The sequence below is a fragment of the Ovis aries genome, chromosome 15 (genome assembly GCF_016772045.2).
Source record: "Ovis aries strain OAR_USU_Benz2616 breed Rambouillet chromosome 15, ARS-UI_Ramb_v3.0, whole genome shotgun sequence".
In the NCBI taxonomy this organism is placed as follows: Eukaryota; Metazoa; Chordata; class Mammalia; order Artiodactyla; family Bovidae; genus Ovis; species Ovis aries.
The window spans coordinates 47,554,858-47,568,912 of NC_056068.1; the positions used below are offsets into that span (position 1 = coordinate 47,554,858).

The 14,055-nt window shown below is 42.0% G+C and overlaps 1 protein-coding gene across 1 annotated transcript; it reads right to left on the reverse strand.

The window, feature by feature from the left end:
- Positions 1 to 7,185: 7,185 nt before the first annotated feature.
- On the reverse strand, positions 7,186 to 8,196 carry LOC101119418 (olfactory receptor 52B6). The gene has a single exon (XM_015100789.2). The coding sequence runs from the start codon at positions 8,194 to 8,196 to the stop codon at positions 7,186 to 7,188; it is 1,011 nt and encodes a 336-aa protein (XP_014956275.2).
- Positions 8,197 to 14,055: the final 5,859 nt, after the last annotated feature.

Below are 14,055 nucleotides of genomic sequence, written 5' to 3' on the forward strand. Positions count from 1 at the left end.
AGGACGGAAAAGTGCCCCAGAAAGGAATATATGGATGGGGTTAGGGTGGGAAGTGTCAGCTACTTTGTCTGGTGAACTATATCACAGTTCACAGTGAGCCCTTGTGGGAATCAGGGTAGTGAAAATGCATTACTGAGCAGTTAGCAGATACAGGTCACTGAGCTGAGTATTAAGGATTCATGATCAGCAGGAGTGAGCAAGTATCTAAAGTGAGTTTGGCATGTTCTCAAAGTCAGTGGGGAAGGTGGAGTAAAATAAAGTCTCAGGATCGATGATTTTTTTTCTGTGTCCTCACACTTTATTACTGAAAACTTGGTTAATGGGCTATAGGAATTGCAGTCTGAGCTGTTAAATTCTGCCTGTTGATTTCATCGTTGGGGTGCTTTGACTCACATGCCTTTTCAAATTCTGAACCAGTCTGTGGTGATAGTTTGGTAGCTAAGTCATGTCAGACTCTTGTGATCCCATAGCCTGTAGCCTGCTAGACTCATCTGTCCATGGGATTCTCCAGGCAAGAATACTGAAGTGAGTTGCCATTTCCTTCTCCAGGGGATCTTCATGACCCAGGAATTAAACCCAGGTGTCCTGCATTGCAGGCAGATTCTTTACCAACTGAGCTATACTGCTGCTGCTGCTGCTAAGCGGGAAGCCCTATTCTGAGGGAACCATTCTGAGAGTTGTAGTATTATGATCCAAGCTTTCCATCACTGTCAAAAGAACTCAAGTCTTGCCCTCAGGCCATAAAAGATCCATACCCTAGATCATGGAATTTCTAGAGTTTTTCCATACTTAGTCACTCACTATAAAAACCTCTCCTGTGGAGTTATTGTCAGGTTAGTGAGATTGTCCTTCTCTGACTTCTTTTACGGAGAAGGCAATGGCACCCCTGCTCCACTACTCTTGCCTGGGAAATCCCATGGATGGAGGAGCCTGATGGGCTGCCATCTATGGGGTAGCAAAGAGTTGGACAAGATTGAGCGACTTCACTTTCACTTTTCACTTTTGTGCATTGGAGAAGGAAATGGCAACCCACCCCAGTGTTCTTGCCTGGAGAATCCCAGGGATGGGGGAGCCTGGTGGGCTGCCGTCTATGGGGTCACACAGAGTCAGACACGACTGAAGTGACTTAGCAGCTTAGCAGCTACTCACCAGAATGGCAGGGTGATTTGTCCTCTGTGAAGCTTTGGCTTTAGTTGAGGAGACAAAGACTCTATGTCCCTTTGAACTGTAGGAAAGACTTGAGACAAATTGAACTCTAGAATACTGAGAATTGTACTGCTCTCCAACAAGATGTTCTGCACTTATTATATCCAGAGACTTCAAGAAGTAAAACCAGGACAGACTGATATCTGAGACAATGGTGTGCTACTGTGGTATATCAGTTATCTCCTGAGTCAGACCTAGGAGACTGTAGGAAAAAAGGTATCTCTTTTTAGGTAGTATATGGTATATAAATTATATTTCAATAAAGTGCTAATTTAAATTAAAGAAAAGAAAAGAAACTGGACTCCTGCAGCAGAAAGAGAAATGAATGCAAGCTGCTGGCCTCTCAATCTCCTCTTATCTCATGACTAAATACCTTCATTCTAGGAATTAATGCCTTAATCCAAGAAGCTGCCTCTCCCATCCCATTTAGCTTCCTGGGCCAGGGTCTGGTGGACAATGGCCTTTACACAACCACTTCATGGCTAGAGATCAGCTTTTCTATGCTTTCTCCGCAAACGGGTTACATTTTAAACCTGCAAAATTCTCTACACGTCTCTATCCAACATCAGCCAACTACTGAAGTCTGGTGGAGAGGCAAAACCTTTTGAAGGGAGGATGAAGGCCTCCTGGCTTCACTCGCCTATACCTGCATGTGCAGAAGAAAACAGAAAGTAAGAAAAGCTTCTGGGGCTGGGGAAGTGGCAGGAAGAGCCGGAAAAACCTCCTATAATGTGAATTCAAATACGTTCAGTCATTCCAAGTCTAGAATGCTGCACCATGAATCAGAAAGTGGGAAGGGGAAGAAATGTGTGTTCTAAGCAAGAAAGAACTGTATCAGGATTTTAAAGAACAGTGCATGTGTGTGTGCTAAGTTGCTTCAGTCGTGTCTGGTTCTTTGCCATCCTGTGGACCGTAGCCTGCCAGTCTACTCTGTCCATGGGATTCTCTAGGAAAGAATACTGGTGTGGGTTGCCATGCCAACCTCCAGGGGATCTTCCCCACCCAGGGATCAAACCCACATTTCTTATGTCTCCTGTATTGACAGGCAAGTTCTTTACCACTAGCACTACCTGGTAAGCCCCATTAAGCTATACACTCATCATTTATTATTTGTATGATATTGATCATGTTATTTAACTTTTTTATTAAGTTGAGATTCACAAAACATAAGATTCACCACTTTACAGAGGGCAATTCAGTGGTTTTTAGTATATGTGGGAAGCCCTTAAAGATTAGTAGGCTTCAGTAATTCAACAGGCCAATAGACAGTGATATTGAGGTCTCAGCCTCAGTGATCTTTACTTTTCCATCACAATTTAAAGCAAAAACATGCTTACTCACCAATTAAAAATAATTGGAAGAATTGAACTGAAGCATAATTGAGGTGTATTTAATAATAAGTTAAGCTTCCCTGGTGGTTCAGTGGTAAGAATCCACCTGCCAATGCAGGAGCCACAGAAGACATGGGCTCAGTCCCTGGAAGGGAAAGATCCCCTGGAGCAGGAAATGGCAACCCACTTCAGTGTTCTTGCTGCGATAATCCCATGGACAGAGGAGCCTGACGGGCTACAGTTCATGGAGTCACAGAGAGTCCAACGCAACTGAACACACATGCTTTTAGTCTGGAGCATGGGTTCTAGAGCAGGTGGGCGTCAGTAGTTGGGGCACATGGGCTTAGTTGTCTACAGCATGTCTGGGTCTTCCCAGACCAGGGATTGAACCAGAGCCTGCAGCATTGAACCAGAGCCTGCAGCATTGCAAAGCAGATTGCTAACCACTGAAGCACCAGGGAAGCCCTCAGAGATTTTTTAGTGTACTTAATTTTGATATTTCAAAATTATATTTGTTTGAAATCAATTATTGTAAACATTAGGTTAAAACATTAAACTAAAATTTTTTGATTCTTGTTTTCTTTTTTCTCATTAAAAAAATGAAGTTGGACTTTATTGCATGAGATATATAAAATATATGTACAATCAGTTCAGTTCAGTTCAGTCACTCAGTTATGTCTGATTCTTTGCGACCCCATGGACTGCAGCACCCCAGGCTTCCCTGTCCATCAACCAGTTCCTGGAGCTTACTCAAACTTGTGTGCATCAAGTCGGTGATGATATCCAACCATCTTATCCTCTGTCATCCCTTTCTCCTCCTGCCTTCAATCCTTCCCAGCATCAGGGTCTTTTCAAATGAGTCAGTTCTTTGCGTCAGGCGGCCAAAGTATTGGAGTTTCAGCTTCAACATCAGTCTTTCCAGTCAGGACTGATTTCCTTTAGGATGGACTGGTTGGATCTCCTTGCGGTCTACGGGACTCTCAAGAGTCTGCTCCAACACCACAGTTCAAAAGCATCAATTCTAATCAAGACAACCTTATATTAATTATGAGGTGATGAGCTATTGAGTTGGATGAGCTATTAATTAAAGCAACAATACAAGTAAAGCTGTTTTGTAAAGCATTTATTATATGCCAAGTACTATTAAATGATATATATGTGAATATATACATATATGTATATCTCATATGCATTCTATATAATATATATCTTTTATCAAATCATTAGGAGAAAAGTACTATTAGTATTTTCTTTTAAATATGAGAAAGTTGAGATATAGAGAGGTGAAGTAACTTGCCCAAAGTCAAAAAAATAATATACAGAAGATTCTGAATTCTAATGAAGATCCGGAACCCAAAACTTCTCCTGGTTTCTCCTCCACATGATAAATGCTAATAATTTCTTTCTATAACTTTCATTATATTGTCTTCAGGATGCAGAGAGCATTGTGGAAAGAAAAATGAACTGAACATTCATTGAATGCTTACTCTAATAAATATATTTTCTAGTAGTTATGTATGGATGTGAGAGTTGGACCATAAAGAAAGCTGAGTGCTGAAGAATTGATGCTTTGGACTGTGGTGCTGGAGAAGACTCTTGAGAGTCCCTTGGACTGCAAGGTGATCCAACCAGTCAATCCTAAAGGAAACCAGTCCTGAACATTCGTTGGAAGAACTGATGCTGAAGCTGAAACTTCAATACTTTGACCACCTGATGCAAAGAACTCACCCCTTGGAAAAGACCCTGCTGCTGGGAAAGATTGAAGGAAGGAGGAGAAGGGGATGATAGAGGATAAAATGGTTGGATGGCATCACCAGCTCGATGGACATGAGTTTGAACAAGCCTTGGGATTTGGTGATGGACAGTGAAGCCTGGCATGCTGCTGTCCATGGGGTTGCAAAGAGTCAGACACGACTGAACACTTGAAGTGAATTGTTTATGTCATCTTCATCTTCTTTACAGATGAAGAGAAAATGAAGTTCACTGGGACTATGCAACATCTAGAATTCACTGAATAAGCAGTAGATCCTGGCTTTAACTCACTATCCTGGCACCTAGTACAGTTCTTTCTTCTACTTGACACTGAATTCCAGGGCTGAGAAGAGCTCACTCAAAGAAGAATAAATGTTGAGCATAAGTGTGATGTTAAAAAAATCTTTAAAATACAAATTTTATGCACATACATAATACATAATTGCTTTGTATAGGTGCTTATGTTTGGAGCAATAGTTATAGAACCTTTCAAAATAACCTCTTTTCTCAAGGAATGCATTCTAGACCAGGTATAAAGTCACCAACATTAAAAAGAGAAACTCTAATAAACAGGAAGAAATATTCTCAGGACCCAACAAAATAGATGAAAAGAGTAAAGAATCTGCCTGCCAAAGCAGGAAACACAAAAGATGCAAGTTTGATGCTTGGGTCAGGAAGATCCCCTGGAGGAGGAATGGTAACCCACTCCAGTGTTCTGGCCAGGAAAATCCCACGGACAGAGGAGCCTGGTGGGCTACAGTACATGGGGCTGCAAAGAGTAGGATGCCGCTGAGCACAAAACAAGTAATTAGTTATTAAAGAATATGTAAGTCTCTGTCTATTATATGAGTAGGTATTTGACTTATTTTAATTGTGAGTATAATTTTCAAATACAAAACATATTCGGATGGAATAGACTACTGTGTTCCTATACAATTATCTACATTTTGAGGAAAGCTTTGTCTGGAACAGGTAAAAGTGGCCCAGGCTTATTTGATAAAAGTTTTGAAATGGTATTTTCGTATTTGAAGTGAAGTGAAGTGAAGTTAAAGTCGCTCAGTCATGTTCACCTCATTGCAACCCCATGGACTATATAGTCCATGGAATTCTCTAGGCCAGAATACTGGTGTGGGAACCTTTCCCTTCTCCAGGGCATCTTTTCAATCCAGAAATCGAACCCAGGTATCTCGCATTGCAGGCAGATTCTTTACCAGCTGAGCCACAGTTCAGTTCAGTTCAGTCGCCCAGTTGTGTCCGACTCTTTGCGACCCCATGAACTGCAGCATGCCAGGCCCCCCTGTCCATTACCAACTCCTGGAGTTCACTCAGACTCATGTCCATCAAGTCGGTGATGTCATCCAGCCTTCTCATCCACTCTCGTCCCCTTTTCCTCCTGCCCCCAATCCGTCCCAGCATCAGAGTCTTTTCCAATGAGTCAACTCTTCGCATGAGGTGGCCAAAGTATTGGAGTTTCAGCTTCAGCATCAGTCCTTCCAAAGAACACTGAGGACTGATCTTCAGAATGGACTGGTTGGATCTCCTTGCAGTCCAAGGGACCCTCAAGAATCTTCTGCAACACCACAGTTCAAAAGCATCAATTCTTCAGCACTCAGCTTTCTTCACAGTCCAACTCTCACATCCATACATGGCCACTGGGAAACCATAGCTGTGACTAGACGGACCTTTGTTGGCAAAGTAATATCTCTGTTTTTGAATATGCTATCTAGGTTGGTCATAACTTTCCTTCCAAGGAGCAAGCGTCTTTTAATTTCATGGCTGTAATCACCATCTGCAGTAATTTTGGAGCCCCCCAAAATAAAGTCTGACCCTGTTTCCACTGTTTCCCTGTCTAATTCCCATGAAGTGATGGGGCCAGATGCCATGATCTTCATTTTCTGAATGTTGAGCTTTAAGCCAACTTTTTCACTCTCCTCTTTCACTTTCATCAAGAGTTTTTTTAGTTCTTCTTCACTTTCTGCCATAAGGGTGGTGTCATCTGCATATTTGAGGTTCTTGATATTTCTTCTGGCAATCTTGATTCCAGCTTGTGCTTCTTCCAGCCCAGCGTTTCTCATGATGTACTCTGCCTATAAGTTAAATAGGCAGGGTGACAATATACAGCCTTGATGTACTCCTTTTCCTATTTGGAACCAGTCTGTTGTTCCATGTCCAGTTCTAACTGTTGCTTCCTGATCTGCCTACAGGTTTCTCAAGAGGCAGGTCAGGTGGTCTGTATTCCCATCTCTCTCAGAATTTTCCACAGTTTATTGGGATCCACAGTCAAAGGCTTTGGCATAGTCAATAAAGCAGAAATAGATATTTTTCTGGAACTCTCTTCCTTTTTCTATGATCCAGCGGAGCCACGTTTAGTTGGTGGTAAATGGATGTGTTTACTTCACCTATTATGATGCTGTGTTAGCATCTCTGAACTTGGATATTTAAACGTGTAATTATGGACATGTATAGCTGATAATAAATATCTGAAGGGACTGTGAGTTTATAAGCATGACAGTTCTCAAGGGTTCCCATTGTGAGAAAGATGTTGAACTGGAAAATCTAAATGAAAAAATTATATGTGTGATTGATTACCACATCAAGGAGAAAATGAAAGTAGATATAAAGAAAAGTCCTGTTTATATGGTAAATTTCAGTTAAGTTAGAGCATTTCTCCTAATTAGATTTTCCTTGAATTAGAGGGGAACCAGGAGGTATTTGAATAATAGATGGAAGAAAGGGGGTTGGCTATTACTATAGATTTCCAAGTCAAATGTGGATTTGAGTAGAACATGTATTTACATAATTGGAATATGGATGATAATAACACAGGGATAAATGGAAGATGTAGAGATGAGAAGACGTACAGAAAGGAATTAAGTTGAAGTCAAGTCCGGAGCATTTATTTAGATTCTTTGACAAAAATTGAAAACAGCTGTTTAGCCCCTTCCAAAATCTGCTTGGTCCTCACTCCATAAATAATGGGATTGAGCATAGGTGGGATGACCACATAGAGATTGGCCAGGAGGATATGGACATAGCGTGGGATGTGTCTCCCCCCAAACCTATAGGCAAAGACAGAAAAGAGGGCAGGGATGTAGAAGAGTAGGATGACGCAGATGTGGGAGCCACAAGTGCTCAGGGCTTTGGACCGGGCATCTTGAGAGGAGAGGTGGAAGACAGCTCGGAGGATGTGAATGTAGGAAACAGCAATAAGGATGACGTCCAGGCCAGTGGAGAGCAGAGCAGCTGCCAACCCATACCAGACATTGATGGAGATATCAGAACAGGACAGACGGGCAATGCCCATGTGCTCACAAAATGTGTGCGCGATGATATTGACCCGGCAGTAGTGCAGGCGCTTGAGGAGAAAGATGGATGGAAACATGATGATGAAGCTGCGGGCTAGCGTGGCAGCCACGATCTTCCCAATGGTTGTGCTGGTGAGGATTGTGGCATATCTCAAAGGGGAGCAGATGGCCACATAGCGGTCAAAGGCCATGGCCAGGAGGACTGCAGACTCAGCCACAAAAAGGAAGTGGATGAAGAACATCTGGGTTAGGCAACCATCAAAGGAAATGTGGGTAGAACTTAGCCAGAAGTTGGCCAGGGCTTTGGGCATGGTGGATGTGGAGAGTAAGACGTCAGTACTGGCCAACATGGACAGGAATATGTACATGGGCTCATGCAGGCTTGGCTGGGAGAGGATGACACAAATTAAAATGCCGTTGCCTGCCAGGGCAGCTACATACATGGTGCAGAAGGGGATGGAGAGCCAGATGTGTAGGTCCTCCAGCCCAGGGATACCAAGAAGGAAGCAGCCCTCCAGGCGAGTATCAGAGTTGTTCACAGCAGCTGTGTTGTTGGCGGACAAAAAGGCCATAATTTTCTGCAGAGATCTCACCTGTGCCATAGGGGAAAAATAGCTTCAGACTTTGTATTTATTAGCAGAGTGCACATAATGGTTTGCAATCAGCCACAAGGCCTGCACACACTCACAGATTCTACAACCATGATGGGTTTTGCACACATGCATATTCTCTATAGAAAAATCACACCCAATGTCTGTGCAAAGTACACAGTTCTAGACCCTGTCCACAGACAGTCTCAGTGTCATCATTCAGACCCTCTACCCCATTTGGCTATAAGACCTTCAGGCATCTTCAGAGTTTGAAAACACTGTGGCTCTGCAGTGTGGTGCTATCGCCTAGAATATGAAGGAAGGTGTGGAGCTGTGGAGCAATGCTTCTTAAAGTGCCATCCCCAGGCCAGCATCATCAGCATCACCAGGGATCTTGTAGGTTCTTGGACACTGCCACACACCTAATGAGTTAGAAACTGGAGCAGCAGTCTCTATTTTAGCAAGATCACAAGGTGATTCTGATTACAGCTAATGTTTATGAACCAATGTTGTAAGAATGTCTTTACTTTCTTCCCTCTCTAGTCTAGATGTCTGTCTCACAGGACTGATAACTTCTCCATCCCAATTAATTTCTGCCGCATTCTCTGTGAAAATACTCAAACTTCATCTAAATCTAACTGGTGCTTCCCTCAACTCACATAGTCAATTCAGTCGCTCAGTCGTATATGACTCTTTGCGACCCCATAGACTGCACTACGCCAGGCCTCCCTGTCCAACATCAGCTCCCAGAGCTTACTCAGACTCATATCCATTGAGTCGGTGATGCCATCCAACCATCTCATCTTCTGTCATCCCCTTTTCCTCCCACCTTCAATCATTCCCAGCATCAAAGTCTTTTCAAATGAGTCAGCTCTTCGTATCAGGTGGCCAAAGTATTGGAGTTTCAGCTTTAGCATCAGTCCTTCCAATGAACATTCAGGACTGATTTCCTTCAGGATGGACTGTTTGGATCTCCTTGCTGTCCAAGGGTCTCTCAAGAGTCTTCTCCAGCAACACAGTTCAAGAGCATCAATTCTTCGGCGCTCAGCTTTCTTTATCGTCTAACTCTCACATCCATACATGACTACTGGAAAAACCAAAGCTTTAACTAGTCAGGATGTGAAGAAAATGACACAGTCATATCAGTGGTCTTTAACATGCTAGCCCACCTGCCCCCCTCAGTCCTATTAAATTATTCTCACAACTATAAAGCTTTTAACTGCTGCCCAAATTCCTTCTTCTCAGCTGAATGTCCCTCCTACCTAACTAAAACTTTAAAGACTGTCAGGAGCCAACTCCTCATCTTATTATTCCAGTCCTGTAAATTTGTCTTATCTCTGTAACCGTCCGTGTCTCCTTTCCTCCACTCTCAGAGGAAGCAGTGATGATATCTTTTTTGCACTTCAATATCTCCTCTCTTAGAGCTATATTTTACTTTACTTAGGCATGAGAAAGCTCCCTTATCTATGTATTTGTTTATTTATTTATTTAGAGAGTACAAAGACAATATAAATCAATTATATATATATTTAAAATCAATTATATTTTTATACTAGCAGCAAACAACTATAAGACTAAATTGAAAATTTTCTTTTTATATTTAACTCAAATTTTCAAAGCCTCTGTACTAAGAATTGTAAAATATTGTTAGAAGAATTTTTTTAATGCAAATAAATGGAGAAGTGTAGGGTTTCCCTGGTAGCTCAGCTGGTAAAGAATCTACCTGTAATGCAGGAGACCCTGGTTTGATTCCTGGGTCAGGAAGATCCCCTGGCAAAGGGATAGGCTATCCACTCCAATATTCTTGGGCTTTCCTGGTGTCTCAGACAGTAAAGAATCTGCCTGCAATGTGGGAGACCTGCGTTCAGTCCCTGGGTTGGGAAGATCCCCTGGAGGAGGGCATGGCAACCCACTCCAGTATTCTTGCCTGGAGAATCCCCATGGACAGAGGAGCCTGGCAGGCTGCAGCCCATGGGGTCGCAAAGAGTCGGACATGACTGAGAAGTGTACTATGTACACAGAATGGCAAACGCAATTGATTGTTAAAACATCAATTTTCTCAAAATAAATATATAGCTTTAAAATTTAATTTTCCAGCTTTATTGAGGTGTAATCAACAAATAAAAATGGTGTATATTTAAGGTATACAACATGATAACATATGTATACAATATGAAATGGTTGCTACAACCAAGTTAGTTAACATACCCATTACCTCACACAGTTGCCATTTTAATTTTGTGCCTTATCTCAAGTAATTTTTGAAACAAGCTGGATACATATACACACACACCAAAAAACCCACAAAACCCCCATAAATATTTGCGTATGTGAGGCTTCCCTGGTGGCTCAGATGGTAAAGAATCTGCCTTCAAGGCAAGAGAGCCAGGTTTGATTCCTGGGTAGGGAAAATCCCCTGGAGGAGGAAATGGCTGCCCAGTCCAGCATTCTTGCTTGGAGAGTTCTATGGACAGAGCAACCTAGCGGGCTACAGTCCACGCAGTCACAAAGAGTCAGACATGACTCAGTGACAGTGCGTGCATATGCATACACACACTCTCATGCATGCTGAGTCACTTCAATCATGTCCGACTCTTTGCGACCCCATGGACTGTAGCCTGCCAGGCTCCTCCATCCATGGGATTCTCCAGGCAAGAGTACTGGAGTGGGTTGCCATTTCCTTCTCCAGGAGATCTTCCCAACCCAGGGATCGAACCCGGGTCTCTCGCATTGCAGGCAGATGCTTTACCGTCTGAGCCACCAGAGAAGCTATATATATATGTAAAGTATGTATGTGTATTTTCAAGAATAATTTCCCCAACTAATCTCTGAATCAACCTTCTTTCCTACCTTCTCAGGGACTTTGTTCCATCAGTTATCCCTTCTCTTATTTATCAGTAATTACTCCTAATTTCCTGAATCAGGATTATTTATGAACATTCATATATTTTTTGTCTTAAAAGCAAACAAGAAACTTAACACCTACAGTAAAATTTCTTATTCACCTACCCTGTCTCACTACTTTCTGTTCTGTCTCTCTCCTTTCCTTCGAAGTCACGCTTTTCATTAGATGCTTCTTTTGGCTTTGATGTCTTTACCCTCCACTGGTTCTTCTCTTGCCCCTGACCTTTCTTTCTATCCTCATGAAGGGCTCCTCTGCCCCTGAAGGAGGGTTTGGTGTTGGTACTTTCTATGGTTGTCTCTGTGCGTCCCTTACTTTTCAGTCTACCTGGCCAATTTTGTCACCTGCCTTAGGTTCATTTACTAAGACATCCCAAATCTATAGCTGCCATTTATATTGCTTTCCAGGATCCAGATCTAATTATTCGAAGACCTCCCAACTGGTATCCTAGCCTTTAGTCCTTCTAGTCTCTAAACCAGTCTCCATAAATAAATAATAGTTCCTAAAGATAATTTTGAGTACTCTGCTTACTTGATCACTGATAATAATTTCCCATTGCCTAACAGAATCATGGTCTATGCTTTCTCCACTGATACTGGTCAAGATGCATGTCTCTGAAGTGCCTCTTCTTTCTTGGTGGTCTTTTATACATTCCGCTCCCTCTATCCCCATCCTCTCCTTTAATCTAGCCAATTTAAATATCTCATTCAAGAAGACTTTTCTCATTTCCTAAGTGTTATGTACTTCCTCTGTACTCCCATATTCCCCTATAGTTATGTATTTCTTTCTCTCTAGGATTTATCACACTGAAACATTTTCAGCCTCAATATATTATCAGCTCCCTAAGGGTCAGGGCTGTATCTTATTCACTGATGTCTGGGACAGGGGTGACATGTAACAAATGTTAAAGGAAAATAAGAGAATATGTAAGTTTCCACCCACTCAGCCATGCAAGTTCACACTGTGAAGGACACAAGCAAATATTGCAATAATCACGGATTTACAATCATAGATCTGTGCTCACATTCTTTCCTTGTCTGTAGTGCGCATTACTCATCGTGCTCGTTCTTTCTACAGCATCATTCCCCATGCTCATCCTCTCCTACATGCACCCACCTTTGCCAGTCACATCAGCGCCTGCACACAATTTTCTTCTCTCGTTTCAGTTCCCCTTCTAACAGGCAGACTCTGTTCACATTATCTCTCTATCACTCATTTCTGTGATTTCTGCTTCCTTCCAATTCAGGCATATTGGTCAATATATACCTATTGCTGTTGCCACATCCCCAAACCAAGCAACCAAGCGAACCAGAGCAACTCCAAGCACTCTGCTTAAAGTTGTCTCTCCAGCAACCTCTGTTTTCAGAACTTTCACTTTTAAAATAGCTGATTTCCATTTCCTTGCCCACTGATTCCTGCTTCTGTCATCTCTGGCAAAATTACAAGAAAAAGTATCCCTTATATATCAGTGAATTTTTCCCCACCTGTTTTTGAATCCTTTATCTGACTGCTCTGTCCAGGAAATTTGTCCTTTTTAAGTGATCCCCCAAATGCAGCAAAATAAATTTTTGTTTTTCCCTAATGTCTGAGGTTAAAACCTCTATATCATTTATGATTCTTGCATCATCCTCAGGAACCAAGGATCACTTAGTCATCTACCTCTCTATCCTTACCTAGAAAGTGACCTTCCAAACTGCCCTTCTCTCTTCTGACTTCCCAGGAAAACACAATTCACTCCAGCTACTCTAGACATTTTTTTTTCCATCAGCCCTCTACTCCTCCTTGAACACTGACACAGAACTTTCCACTTACCTGGTTCCTATTCTGCATCCATTCCTTCATATTAATAGCCTTCTCTCCATCCTGAAATATCTAACCCAAACTTACCTTCCCAATGCAACCTTCTCAGACTCACAGTTGCTTCAGTATTTCATATACAACTTAGGCTTCTTTAATATATAGAATTGAAGCTCACACTTTGCCTCATATGGTGTTTATTCCCTCGTCTCCTTTGGGAGCACAGATTCTCCTCCCTTTGTGTCATTCCTTTCCTCAGCTCCAACTTCATCCTGCATACCATTTGGACCAATGTGCCTCTGTTTAACATGAGGCTCTAAGGCACATAGGAATGTGGGATAGAGCCAGATGGAAGAGAGCCATTGACAGCAAATCTGGGCATCGAAGAGGAGGTGGTCAGCACCAGCTCTGAGGCTTTTAGCCTGAATGTTTCTTTGAACTTGCTTTTGTATTACCCATTCCAATACTAGAACTCTTTCACACTTTTAATCCTACCCCTTCTCTCTCTCTCTCCATTGTCCTTCCTAAAGCAGTTCCTCTTAGGCTTCTTTTCTTCATCACCTTTTTGTTGTCAAATCCATGTTTGTACTTCACCTTAGCGCTTTCTCATCACTCCTTCACTGTCTCTGAAAATCTCGTATATTCATATGTCATCCTAAGAAAAAGGGTATGTAGTGATTTCTCGTTCGAAAATCTGATAAAGGGGAATTACCTGGCAATCCAGTGGTTCCACTTCAGGGGACCAGGTGTGTTTGATCCCTGGTCAGGGAACTAGAATGTGGCCAAAATTTTAAAAAAAATTTAAATGTATATTGCGTGATTTTTAAAAAATCTGACAAGGCTTGACCCTTTCTTTGAGTTAGCAAAGTCAAAAGAGGAAGGAATCATGCCCTCTTACCATGAGTAGCTATCAGTAATTACAATAAAACAGTGGATACACCATGCTGTGGGAGTCAGAGGCTAAAAGCATAATTCTGCCTGGTATTTCTAAGAGAGGCTTCACAGAGTGTCAAATTGCAGTTTGAACTGTAAAGCATGAGAGTGTGTGTACACTTGTGTGTGGGTGGCATGTCTATGAGGTTATTGTAAGTGCTGCTTGAGACAATGAAGGTGAAAAGACTTTCCTAATGAAATATTATTTTGGTGAATTTGGACAGAATGGTAAGAGTGGA

Bases quoted from the DNA above. Each gene is read 5' to 3' on its own strand.
- LOC101119418 (XM_015100789.2), bottom strand. From the start codon at position 8,196: ATGGCACAGGTGAGATCTCTGCAGAAAATTATGGCCTTTTTGTCCGCC.